Source organism: Salvelinus fontinalis, chromosome 9 (genome assembly GCF_029448725.1).
Source record: "Salvelinus fontinalis isolate EN_2023a chromosome 9, ASM2944872v1, whole genome shotgun sequence".
In the NCBI taxonomy this organism is placed as follows: domain Eukaryota; kingdom Metazoa; phylum Chordata; class Actinopteri; order Salmoniformes; family Salmonidae; genus Salvelinus; species Salvelinus fontinalis.
Genome location: NC_074673.1, coordinates 49,021,908 through 49,034,382, shown reverse-complemented (window position 1 = coordinate 49,034,382; position 12,475 = coordinate 49,021,908). Strand labels below are relative to the sequence as shown.

The 12,475-nt window shown below is 42.8% G+C and overlaps 2 protein-coding genes across 8 annotated transcripts in view; both read left to right on the top strand.

Moving 5' to 3' along the window:
• The window catches only part of LOC129862742 (ATP-binding cassette sub-family C member 8-like), a 131,421-nt gene extending 128,468 nt beyond the window's left edge, over positions 1-2,953 (top strand). For 5 of the 7 annotated variants that reach the window (XM_055934663.1, XM_055934664.1, XM_055934666.1 and 2 more), the window contains one exon: positions 2,627-2,777. In XM_055934663.1, coding sequence (XP_055790638.1) covers positions 2,627-2,764 — 138 coding nt within the window. In that variant the 3' untranslated portion in view covers positions 2,765-2,777. Of the gene's footprint in view, positions 1-2,626; positions 2,778-2,805 lie in introns of those variants that run through there. The other 2 variants (XM_055934662.1, XM_055934661.1) reach the window with 1 other exon arrangement.
• A 5,974-nt stretch (positions 2,954-8,927) lies between these two features.
• On the top strand, positions 8,928-11,290 carry LOC129862743 (ATP-sensitive inward rectifier potassium channel 11-like). The gene has a single exon (XM_055934668.1). The coding sequence runs from the start codon at positions 9,400-9,402 to the stop codon at positions 10,549-10,551; it is 1,152 nt and encodes a 383-aa protein (XP_055790643.1). The 5' UTR covers positions 8,928-9,399; the 3' UTR covers positions 10,552-11,290.
• The last annotated feature ends 1,185 nt before the right edge of the window (positions 11,291-12,475 follow it).

The window sequence follows — 12,475 nt, the reverse complement described above, 5'->3', positions numbered from 1 at the left end:
ACTTAGTTCCCCAATTGGAAGAAGTCATAAGTATTTGGACAAAGTCACTTCTAGTGTGTTAAAGTACTGTTAAAGTATTTGGTCCTATTTTCCTGGCCCACAATGGTTGCGTTCGAGTGGATCACTTTTGTCAAGGTGGTGACCCTCGTTGGTCACTGTCTTTCAAAGTGTGTTGCATTATGGGTATAAAAATTGTATCACATGTCGACTGCTTGAACTTGACCTTTAATCACAAGATTTTTGTAATGTAGTTTTTGATGAAGTCGCCTTCAAGTCGCTTTTCACCAACTGCACCATGCAGCCATCACCTGCATTGTGGGAGGCTCTATTTGGTTAGTCGTTAGGGTGTTTTGGTTTGACCCACGCGAACGTGGCCATAGAAGTGACTGAAACAGGAACCAACTTTGCCGTAATTCTAAAGCTACAGGGTTTACAAATTAAATGTATATTTGAAATCGTATCAATTAATTGTACACACGTTATATTTTCAGTTTGAGTGTGTGATATGGGGGTATAGAAAAGTTTTATAAACAGTAGCAGCTATGTTGACACTGCCCTGTTGATCTGAGCCATGCCGTCGGAAAACCACTACAGTGTCTGACTTTCGGCTATCACAGATGCACCTCTCCCGACTTCACTCGTCGCATTTGGTCCAGTCGTCTTCGTTAGACTTACTGCTCAGACACACCCAGTGACTACATCAAACTTGTGACTCTACAAAATTGTTGGATGCATTTACAGCTTGTTTTGTTTTTTTCAGATTATGTTTTGCCCAATAGGAATAGAATGAATAATGTATTGTCATTTTTGTCACTTTGATTGTAAGTAAGAATAGAATGTTGAGAATAAGAATAGATGTTTCTCAACACATCTACATTAGTGTGGATTCTACCATGATTATGGATGATAAAAAGTGAGGAAGTTAGAGGGACAAAAATACCCCCCCCAAACAATGTTCATCTCCCATTATTGGTAATGGTGAGAGGTTAGCATCTTTTGTTGTAGCCTCTGTTACTTTCTCAATCCTCATTATTCGTGATTCACTGATGATTTTTCGGAATCATGGCACTATCAGGATTAATTTATGAGTCCAGAAATATAATATCTACTCACTTACAAAGGAAATGATTCCAGTCATCATTCACCATTCAGTTCCTATTGGGCGAAACATAACACAACCGAAACAAACTGCAAATGCATCCAGCAAGTTTGTAGAGTCACACACTTGATCTAGTCATTGCGTGCTAGGAATATAGGACCAAATACTGAACTTTTGACTACTTTAATACTCTATAGGTGAATTTGTCCAAATACTTTTGACTTCTTCAAATGCTTTCATTTATAAACAGGTATGAAAATACCCTCAAATAAAAGGGGCCGTATGTACTGTCGCCTCATATGAAACATTTGATCTTCAATCCAAAATGGTGGATTTTAGAGCAAATTTGAAATTGTAGCTTCACTTTCCAAATGCATACGGAGGGGAGTGTCGATAAAGCATAGGTAGAGCTGGGTAACATAGACATATAACAATCTGAACTAGTAGTGCAGTGCTGGAGGACCGCTGGTTTGTTTTTTCTATTGGACTCTATTCTGTGGGAGCAAATATGCTTTTTATTATCTTAAGTTAGAATAGCAAGAGTCAAAAGTGACTACCAGGCAGCCATATATGGTGGTTTCCCATGGGAAAGTGAGATTGCGAGAGAACCCTAGGAGACATTATTTACAGTTCTGGTGCAGAACTCTGGTCCTCGAGGAAGATAGCTAGGTACAGATGGCTCCCGATAATGGCTAATATTTAATATGATACAAATTGTAAAATAAAAATGAGAAAAGGCCGGGCATATAATTAAAACATTCTAAAGTGCTTTCATAAATCAACTCGGCAGGTTCGGCGCTACAGAAGCCTATAGCTTGGGTCTCCAAATTTAATCCCTATAAATTATGAAGGCATACGCTTACAATTCTGAATAACGGCACAGCTATTTATAGCCTGCTTCACTGTGGAAAAGGGGCCGCAATTCGTCACGTTGATTTGATTTTCAGTTTGCTTCCATATGACTGGTTTCACAAGGAAAAATGATCTAAAACAATTGCTATGTGTATTTCTAATCCTAGTTCTTATAACTCTTATCAATTTATAAATGACAGCGCATGTATAATGCTTTTATTTCTATTGGGGGAAAAAGGAAGTAAATGATTTTTCCACTTGGAACCAGCAGGTTCGCTCGACCTCGATTCATGATTTCCTCTCGCGTTAAATTGTATTAGTGGTGGAATTCTGAGGGAATTAAGTAAAGGTCAGAATATGGTGTGTCTGTAGACATACCTCCGCTACACCTTCATTTCTTTGATCTCGACCCAAACGAATAGCATGCTGGTTATTCTCGTGCTTAAATTCTAGGTCTGAATGAATACGGGTAGAGAGAAAAGTGCATGAAAAGGGAATTACGTTCCCATTTACGCACGCTTAACTCAGCTCGGATTTCCCCATGTGCCTAGCATATATATTTGTAATCTATGTAACCCTGAATGTCAAAACACGGAAGTTGTTGAAAACGTTTGTATTTCTTCTTAACCTAATCTGTTTATTTCTGTCTACTTTTTTCTTTCTCTCTTTACTCAGCATCGTGTCCACACCATCCTGAAAGCAGACCTGGTGATAGTGATGAAGAGAGGGCTCATTCTAGAATACGATAGACCCCAGGCGCTGCTGGAGAAAGAGGACAGTGTCTTCGCCTCCTTCGTCAAGGCAGACAAGTGACAGAGGAGAAAGAGGACAGTGTCTTCGCCTCCTTCGTCAAGGCAGACAAGTGACAGAGGAGAAAGAGGGGAGGACATTCCAAAGTGCAATTGTACCATGGGTTATATACTATAATTTTATTTTCTAATTCTGTATGATATTCGTACATAAAAAGTTCATTCTTTGTTAATAAAAAAACATTAATACTCATTGTGCAGCAGTGTTTTGCATACAGTTTAGTGACAGGAAGGTAGATTTGTGTGACCTCACACTGTACAGAGCAATGATTCAGCTGTGGAAGGCTGGGTCAGAATGACACTAATTGACTCTGGGGTTGATCTAGAAATGGGTGGCATTCCCCTGCTCAGACGTTGCATGCATCATCCAACGGTTGCGTGCCAAATCATCGACTGTGCCGTCGGGCACCAGATTGCTATAACATATGTGATTAGGTGATATGTAAAATACCTCTCCAGGCATAAGCTCTGGCATGCGCCACCAACGCCTGGGCAGAGGAACGCACCTACAGTCAATAGTAGCTGAGAAGCTTGTGAATCATGGAGTCGTTCACCACTACCATAAACCGGCCTCGCACTCTCCGACATGTGAGCTCTGATTGGATGCTAGGGGGCCGGACACCCTTTTGACTCTCTGGGGCCACGTTCAATAGCCAAACATTGTCGAACGTTGCAGACAGAAATGAAACTAATAGACCCGACGTGATTCCTTATTCTACAGGTCAGAGATGCACGTTTGTTCTATATAGCATATTTCTATCTGAACGTTCCAAAACGTTGCCTAGTGCTGAACGCATCCCAGGTCACACACATTTCAGTCTCCTCCAAGCAGTTGGTAATGTTTATGGGAGTGCCAAGGTTAATATAATGAACATATATGGAGTCCCCTGGTTTGTTATGGAGACCCCAGCACCCATTGGCTTCCTGAAAATGTGAACCCAGTTCAGTTGGGTTTTGTGTGTCGTGACTGCGACATTTCTGACACGACACGTGTCAGAAACCAAAATTTAGGACGTGAATCGTAGCCTTGTAAACAGCATGAGAGGGACTGAGATTGTGTATGTTTAGGCCTACTATCTGAGATAAAAATGGTTTAGTGTGTTGCCTAATTATGTTCTTGTCAATGTATTGTCATTAGTATTTGGGAAGAATGTCTATCTTTGGGAATGGATGAATAACCTTCTAGGGTGAATTCGGAATGCATTTCTGTCTTCTGTAACCTCTTCAGACATCTATCCAACATGTTAACCCAACACATGATACATTTCTGAAATCCTCAAGATGTTTCCCAATCACACAAACACTTTTTTATCTTCACAGGGGGCATGACACGCCCATTTGTGTACACTGAGTCACCCATATTTTCAGTTTGCATTTGGTAGACTGGGACAGCAGGTTAGATAAACTGGGACACCATTATTATAGTCCTAATTGTTCCCTAATGACAATTCAATTTTGTGTGATTAGCAAACATCTGAGAATTTCAGAAAGATGTGTGTTGGGCTAATATGTTGGATAGATGTCTGAAGAGGTGACAGAAGACTGAAATCCAAAAATAATCCCACTGTTTCTGAATTCACTCAGAAATTGTACAATAAAAAATGAGCAATATATACAGTACCAGTCAAAAGTTTGGACACACCTACTCATTCCAGGGTTTTTCTTTATTTTTACTATTTTCTACATTGTAGAATAATAGTGAAGACATCACAACTATGGAATCATGTAGTAACTAAAAAAAGTGTTAAACAAATCAAAATATTTTATATTTGAGATTGTTCAAAGTAGCCACCCTTTGCCTTGATGACATATTTGCACACTCTTGGCATTCTCTCAACCAGCTTCATGAGGTAGTGACCTGGAATGCATTTCAATTAACAGTTGTGCCTTGTTATAAGTTAATTTTGGAATTTCCTTCCTTAATGCATTTGAACCAATCAGTTGTGTTGTGACAAGGTAGGGTTGGTATACAGAAGATAGCCCTATTTGGTAAAATACCAAGTATATATTATGGCAAGAACAGTTAAAATAAGCAAAGAGAAATTACAGTCCATCATTACTTTAAGACATGAAGGTCAGTCAATGCGGAACATTTCAAGAACTTTAAGTTTCTTCAAGTGCAGTCACAAAAAACATCAAGTGCTATGATGAAACTGGCTCTCATGAGGACCGTCACAGGAAAGGAAGACCCAGAGTTACCACTGCTGCAGAAGATAAGTTAATTAGTGTTACCAGCCTCAGAAAATGCAGCCCAAATAAATGCTTCACTGAGTTCAAGTAACAGACACATCTCAACATCAACTGTTCAGAGGAGACTGCGTGAATCAGGCCTTCATGGTCGAATTGCTGCAAAGAAACCACTACTAAAGGACACCAAAAAGAAGAAGAGACTTGCTTGGGCCAAGAAACACGAACAACGGACATTAGACCGGAAATCTGTCCTTTGGTCTGATGAGACAAATGAGATTTTTAGTTCCAACCGCCTTGTCTTTGTGAGACGCAGACAGTGTTGTTCCCACCGTGAAGCATGGAGGTGTGATGTTGTCGGGTTGCTTTGCTGGTGACACTGTCAGTGATTTATTTAGAATGCCAAGAGCATGGCTACCACAGCATTCTGCAGCGATATGCCATCACATCTGTTTTCAGCTTAGTGGGACTATCATTTGTTTTTCAACAGGACAATGACCCAACACAGCTCCAGGCTGTGTAAGAGCTATTTGACCAAGAAGGAGAGTGATGGAGTGCTGCATCAGATGACCTGGCCTCCATAATCACCCGACCTTAACCCAATTGAGATGGTTTGGGTGAGTTGGACTGAAAGAGTGAAGGAAAAGCAGCCAACAAGTGCTCAGCATATGTGGGAACTGCTTCAAGACTGTTGGAAAAGTATTCCAGGTGAAACTGGTTGAGAGAATGCCAAGAGTGTGCAAAGCAGTCATCAAGGCAAAGGGTGGCTACTTATACAATATATTTTGATTTGTTTAACACTTTTTTGATGTCTTCACTATTATTCTACAATGTAGAAAATAGTAAAAATAAACAAAATCCCTTGAATGAGTAGGTGTCCAAACTTTTGACTGGTACTGTGTGTATATATATACTGAACAAAAATATAAACGTAACATGTAAAGTGTTGGTCCCATGTTTCATGAGCTGAAATAAAAGATCCCAGAAATGTTCCATATGCACAAAAGCTTATTTCTCTCAAATGTTGTGCACACATGTTTACATCCCTGTTAGTGAGCATTTCTCCTTTGCCAAGATAATCCATCCACCTGACAGCTGTAGCATATCAAGAAGCTGATTAAACGGCACAATCATTACGCAGGTGCACCTTGTGCTGGTGACAATGAAAGGCCACTCTAAAATGTGCAGTTTTGTCACACACAGTGTGAAATTGGCATGCTGACTGCAGGAATGTCTACCAGAGCTGTTGTCAGAAAATTTAATGTTAATTTCTGAAAGCTGATGAAACTGTGGGTTTGCAAAACCGAAGTATCTCTGCACCTACTGTCAGAAACCGTCTAAAAGAAGCTCATCTGTGTGCTCTTCGTCCTCACCAGGTTCTTGACCTGACTGCAGTTTGATATCGTAACCAACTTGTGTGCAAATGCTCACCCTTGACGACCACTGGCCTGCTTGAGAAATGGGGTCTTCACAGATGAATCCCGGTTTCAACTGTACCGGGCAGATGGCAGACAATGGCGTCATGTGGGCGGGCGGTTTGCTGATGTCAACATTGTGAACAGAGTGCCCCATGGTGGCGGTGGGGTTATGGTATGGGTAGGCATAAGCTATGGACAACGAACACAATTGCATTTTATCTATGGTAATTTGAATGCACAGAGATGCTGTGACAAGATCCAGAGGCCCATTGTCGTGCCATTCCTCTGCCGCAATCACCTCATGTTTCAGAATGATAATGCACGGCCCCATGTCTCAAGGATCTGTACACAATTCCTGGAAGCTGAAAATATCCCAGTTGTTCCATGGACTGCATACTCACCAGACATGTTACCCATTGAGCATGTTTGGGATGCTCTGGATAAACGTGTACAACAGTGTGTTCCAGTTCTCACCAATATCCAGAAACTTCGCACAGCCATTGAAGAGGAGTGGGAAAACTTTCCACAGGCCACAATCAACAGCCTGTTCAACTTTATGCTATGGAGATTTGTCGGTCTGCATGAAACAAGTGGTGGTTACACCAGATACTGACTGGTTTTCTGATCCATGCTCCTACTTTCTTTTTTTTAAGGTATACTATATTTACACAAAAGTCTGTAGCCACCCCTTCAAATGAGTGGATTCAGCTATTTCAGCCACACCCGTCGCTGACAGGTGTATAAAATCTAGCACACAGCCATGCGATCTCCATAGACAAACATTAGTAGTAGAATGACTTTACTGAAGAGCTCAGTGACTTTCAATGTGGCACCGTCATAGGATGCCATCGTTCCAATAAGTCAGGTCTTCAAATTTCTGCCCTGCTAGAGCTGCCCCGGTCAACTGTAGGTGCTGTTATTATTAAGTGCAAACGTCTAGGAGCAACAACAGCTCAGCAACAAAGTGGTTGGCCACCCAAGCTCACAGAACGAGACCGAAGAGTGCTGAAGCGTGTAGCACGTAAAAATCGTCCTTCCTCGGTTACAACACGCACCACCCGAGTTCCAAACTGCCTCTGGAAGCAACGTCAGCGCAAGAACTGTTCGTCAGGAGCTTCATGAAATGTGTTTCCATGGCCGAGCTGCTGCACACAAGCCTAAGATCACCATGCGCAATGCCAAGCGTCTGCTGGAATGATGTAAAACTTGCCACCATTGGACTCTGGAGCAGTGGAAATGTGTTTTCTGGACTGATGAATCCAGTTATCCTTTTTAGATAAAACTACACTTAATATATTCACGTCACCAAATAATAGATTAAAACACACTATTTTGCAAAGAAGGATTACAGCAGCCTCAACAGCACTCTGTAGGGTAGCACCATGGTGTAGCCGGAGGACAGCTAGCTTCCGTCCTCTTCTGGGTACATGGACTACAATACAAAACCTAGGAGACTCATGGTTCTCACCCCCTTCCATAGACTTACACAGTAATTATGCCAAATTCCAGAGGACGTCCTCCAACCTATCAGAGCTCTTGCAGCATGAACTGACATGTTGTCCACCCAATCAAAGGATCAGAGAATGAATCTAGTACTGAAAGCATAAACTAGCTAGCTAGCACTGCAGTGCATACAATGTGGTGAGCTGACTCAAAGAGAGAGAAAGACAGTAGTTGAACAGTTTTGAACAAATTAATTTCTTCCAAAATGGAGAAGCAAGAGAAAAATTGTCAGTATTGTTTTTTTAAACTTTCAGTTTTACTTACTTAGCTAGCAAATGCAGCTAGCCAGTTTAGCCTGCTGAAAACCCCTGCACAGAGGGATGCTATGTTAGCTAGCTGGCTATGACTTCCAACACAACACTGGAACTCTTCCAAGTCAAGGTAAGCTTTAGGCTTGTTTAGTGTAGAACTACAAGAACCAGAACCCTTACATTAGGGGTCCCTAACGTAAACTGGATCTCTTTCCTCCACCATTGGAAAAGCCTATAAGACTGTCCCACTAACTACTCCATGATTTTTAGGAAGCTTTGGTTGGTAAAGCAGGACCACAAAAAAAAATACTGAATTACAAAACTGAAACAAAATATTGGCAACTTTTTAAAAGGTATTTTGATGCACCAGTGCATAGTATGCACCAGTTTGGCACAGCGCATTATTTCTGACGGTTTTATCACCTTAACATCAAAACAGAAAGACAACTATATCACTGATTTTCCAGTGTGCTTCGCTGGGTGAACTTCCTGTTTGAAGCTTGCTCTGCCCCCCACTGTGATGTCACACCAATGAAGTGATGTGACTTTGATCATGTGGTTTCTCTGCAAAGGTTTAGTAACAATAGTTTTGACTTTCTCTTGTCAGACCAATAAATAAACGCGTCAGGATTAAATTGACCCAGTTTATATGATTTGCCACTCTTCCCGAATTGACCCTATGTAACAACGTTCCAGAAATAAACTATTGGAGTTAAACAATTTAACTAAATTAAGTTAATTTATCCCTAGAGGGAAATGCCACCAGCATAATCCAGGCATTGAGATGTCTCATATTAGCCTACAGATGGAGTAATGTGTAAAGAAAGAACGGTTTGTTCTGCATAAACCACTGCTGTTGTGATTTATCTACCATTTTATAGGTAGGAATTATATGTACATTAATCGAGGGACAAGCGTGCCAGCCCAGTGCGTCAATTGCGACGGTTGGCTACTATCGAGTTGCAGTTGCGTGACTGACAGCGGCAGCTGAATGTAGAATCTTCTCATGGGACCTGGGCGGCTATGGTGGTGCGCCTGCCTGATCTGGAACGGGGCAATGTGAAGAGCTCACATACTTTTAGAAACTAGATGACAGAGCAACACTCTTCCTCTGGCAGCTGCGGTCATTCGGAAGAGAACTTTCACGGGCAGTCACCTTCGGTTAGAAGACGCACATAAGAAGAGGAAATTAGCCTATAGATTTTAATCAAGAGGAGGTAGCTAATCTGCTTAATCGTTGGCAAGTGGTCCCGCGGTGAATAGTAGGCTATGGGAGCACTATGTTGTCCCGAAAAGGACTGGTCCCTGACGACTACTTGCTGACCCGCTTGGCTGAGGATGTCCAGCAGCCTAAATTCAAGGGGAAAGCACGGAAGGCTCGGTTCGTTGCCAAAAACGGAACTTGTAATGTGGCCCACACGAACATTCGCGAACAAGGACGGTTCCTACAGGATGTTTTCACCACTTTAGTGGATCTAAAATGGCTTCACACACTTATCATTTTCACCATGTCGTTTCTATGCAGCTGGCTGCTGTTTGCGATGGCGTGGTGGCTCATTGCCTTTGCACACGGCGACCTGGATCAAAAAGGTGACGACTTTGTCCCTTGCGTAACGGACATCCACTCCTTCTCCTCCGCTTTCCTTTTCTCCATAGAGGTACAGGTGACCATCGGGTTCGGTGGACGCATGGTCACAGAGGAATGCTTGTCCGCCATAGTGGTCCTCATCATTCAGAACATCGTGGGCTTGTTGATTAACGCCATCATGCTGGGGTGTATATTTATGAAGACGGCACAGGCGAACCGGCGCGCCGAGACGCTGATCTTCAGCAAGCACGCTGTCATTTCCATCCGAAATAACAGGCTCTGTTTTATGATCCGTTTAGGGGACCTGAGGAAGAGCATGATCATCAGCGCCACCGTGCGGATGCAGGTGGTAAGGCGCAGCACCACTGCGGAGGGCGACGTGGTCCCCCTGGACCAGATCGACATTCACATGGACAACCCCGTGGGGACCAACGGTATTTTCCTGGTGGCCCCTCTCATCATATGTCACATTATCAACAAAGACAGCCCGCTCTATGAGCTGTCACCAGCGGACTTACAAAAGAATGACATCGAGGTGATAGTGGTGCTGGAGGGGGTGGTGGAGACCACGGGGATAACCACCCAGGCCCGTACATCCTACCTGTCCGAGGAGATACTGTGGGGGCAGCGCTTTGTGCCCACTATAACCGAGGAAGAGGGCACGTACGCGGTAGACTACTCCAAATTCGGTAACGCGATTAGAGTACCGACACCCAGCTTCAGTGCCAAGAAACTGGATGAGGACGGAGGCATCGCCCGGTTTAAACTGCACGAGCACTCCACCCCGCGGCCGTCGGTGAGAAGGCGCATAAAGCGTCAAAGCACCATCAGCCCACTAGCCTAAATAGACAACTTGAATAAAAGGAGTGGATAGTGCCAATGTGTTTTGTATATGAAATTTAGATTTTTGTTACCAATAACATTTTCATGGATATTTTTGTAATATTACAGAAATGCTGTTTATGATGTTCTGATTCTGGGCAATGGGACCCACAAGGTGTGCATGTGTGTTCTAGCCCAGCACACACCTACTTCAACCAAGGACTATATGATTAGATGAATCCAGTGTTGGGCTAGAACACAACCCTGCACACCCTGTGGGTTTTAAGTCAAGACCAGGATCAAGTATTGTAGCCTTTTAGCCATGTGCCCCTAAATACTGCAATGTTCCATTTATTATTACCTGAAAGCGTTAGGGGATTTTAGGGGCCTGAACGTTTTGCCGTTCTATCAATCCCAGAATATGCACGTATCAAATACCTTATACTCAGGGTGCTCAATGAAAACATGCATGATGGAACACAGTTGGATAGATTTGTAACATTATACAAAGCTATGCAATTATCCAGTTTGAAGGCACAGGCCAGCGTGTGTGTAGTAGACAGGTGCCCAACACTCCTCCTGGACAACTGGGCTCCTTGCAGGCTTTTCATCTGACCCTGCATGAAAACAATAGCAGACCCTGTGGCCCTCAAGGACTTGCCCAGCGCTGATCTACATAATGATGCTCTTGTATGGTAAAAACGTCATATTGTCTTATGCAAAGCTTGACTTGGAAATAAAGGAATGCCTGTTGACATGTACTGTACAGTATGTGTGTGTATGGATGATATGCAGAGGAGAACTTCCTTGTCAAGTTACTATGCACGCCACACATCTACTTAGTCATCACCACCACCACGTTGACAGAAGACAACATGAGACCGAGCGGCATTTGTCTTTTATTCGATTATTATCCGCAGAGTTTAAAATATTAAATTGCTTTTAACTTAGTTAATAATTAAAATACATAAAAATGAAAGCCAGAACTGAAGAACCCTGCAAAAAAAATATATATATATAAATAAAAAAGGAGAACTATAAACCCAAATCCTCCTTGATACAGAGGCTATGTCTGACGGATTCAGCTTGCCGCTCTCTGTACAGTGAAGTTGAAGCAGACTGTGCATTTGTCTATACATGTGTAAGGATGCCATTATTTTTCATGAACTAGTTTCATCTTTGATAATAAAAAAAAAAAGTACATTTGAAAGGGAAAATAAAACCCAAAAGATAAGGGGCTGGGGGGGGAGATCGTCAAGAGACGGTGGGGCTTGTTCCGCAATACAGAACAGCAAACACCCCCACGCGTATCCTCTCTCCTCCTTTCCTCCCTTCTTTTTGGGCGTGCAGACATAACCAATGTCTTTGTCCTTCTCCTGTGCTGCTGGAGGGGGCAGGGGGGCTGCCGCTGTACCGTACCCACAGCAAACAGCTCTGTTCCCTGGGGAAGAGGTCTCCACCACCCTCCCTGTGCTCAAATAATGGGAACCAGTTTGTCTTGTAGTAACATATCTGGTCAGATTAAATATCTAATATACAATCTTTATATCTTCTTCTCCATCTCCCTGCGTGTGTGGCAGTGCCACCCTGTCTATACTGCCCTCTATGGGTGGCCTCTGGGATGGAGCTGTTAAAGAGGGGTACATCGGGTGATTACCTGACTGGAGTAATACCAGAATGACAACTGTAATATATAAGGGACTGGGAGAAGTTTTGTAGGACAGAGAGAATGAGAAAAATAGAGTACTTCTCTCTGGCAGCAGTGACTTGTGTTCTCTCAGGTCCTGAGTAGGAAGCACTTGAATCATCCCAAGATTAACAACCCAAACAGTGATTGGCTAGTATTGCCCACCAGGCAGTTACATGGCTCCCTATAGGCCAGCGTAGTGACCGTCCCCCTTCAATCCTCCCACCACTAGGGGGGAGCAAAGAGCCAATACGATAAT

Bases quoted from the DNA above. Each gene is read 5' to 3' on its own strand.
- LOC129862743 (XM_055934668.1), top strand. From the start codon at position 9,400: ATGTTGTCCCGAAAAGGACTGGTCCCTGACGACTACTTGCTGACCCGC.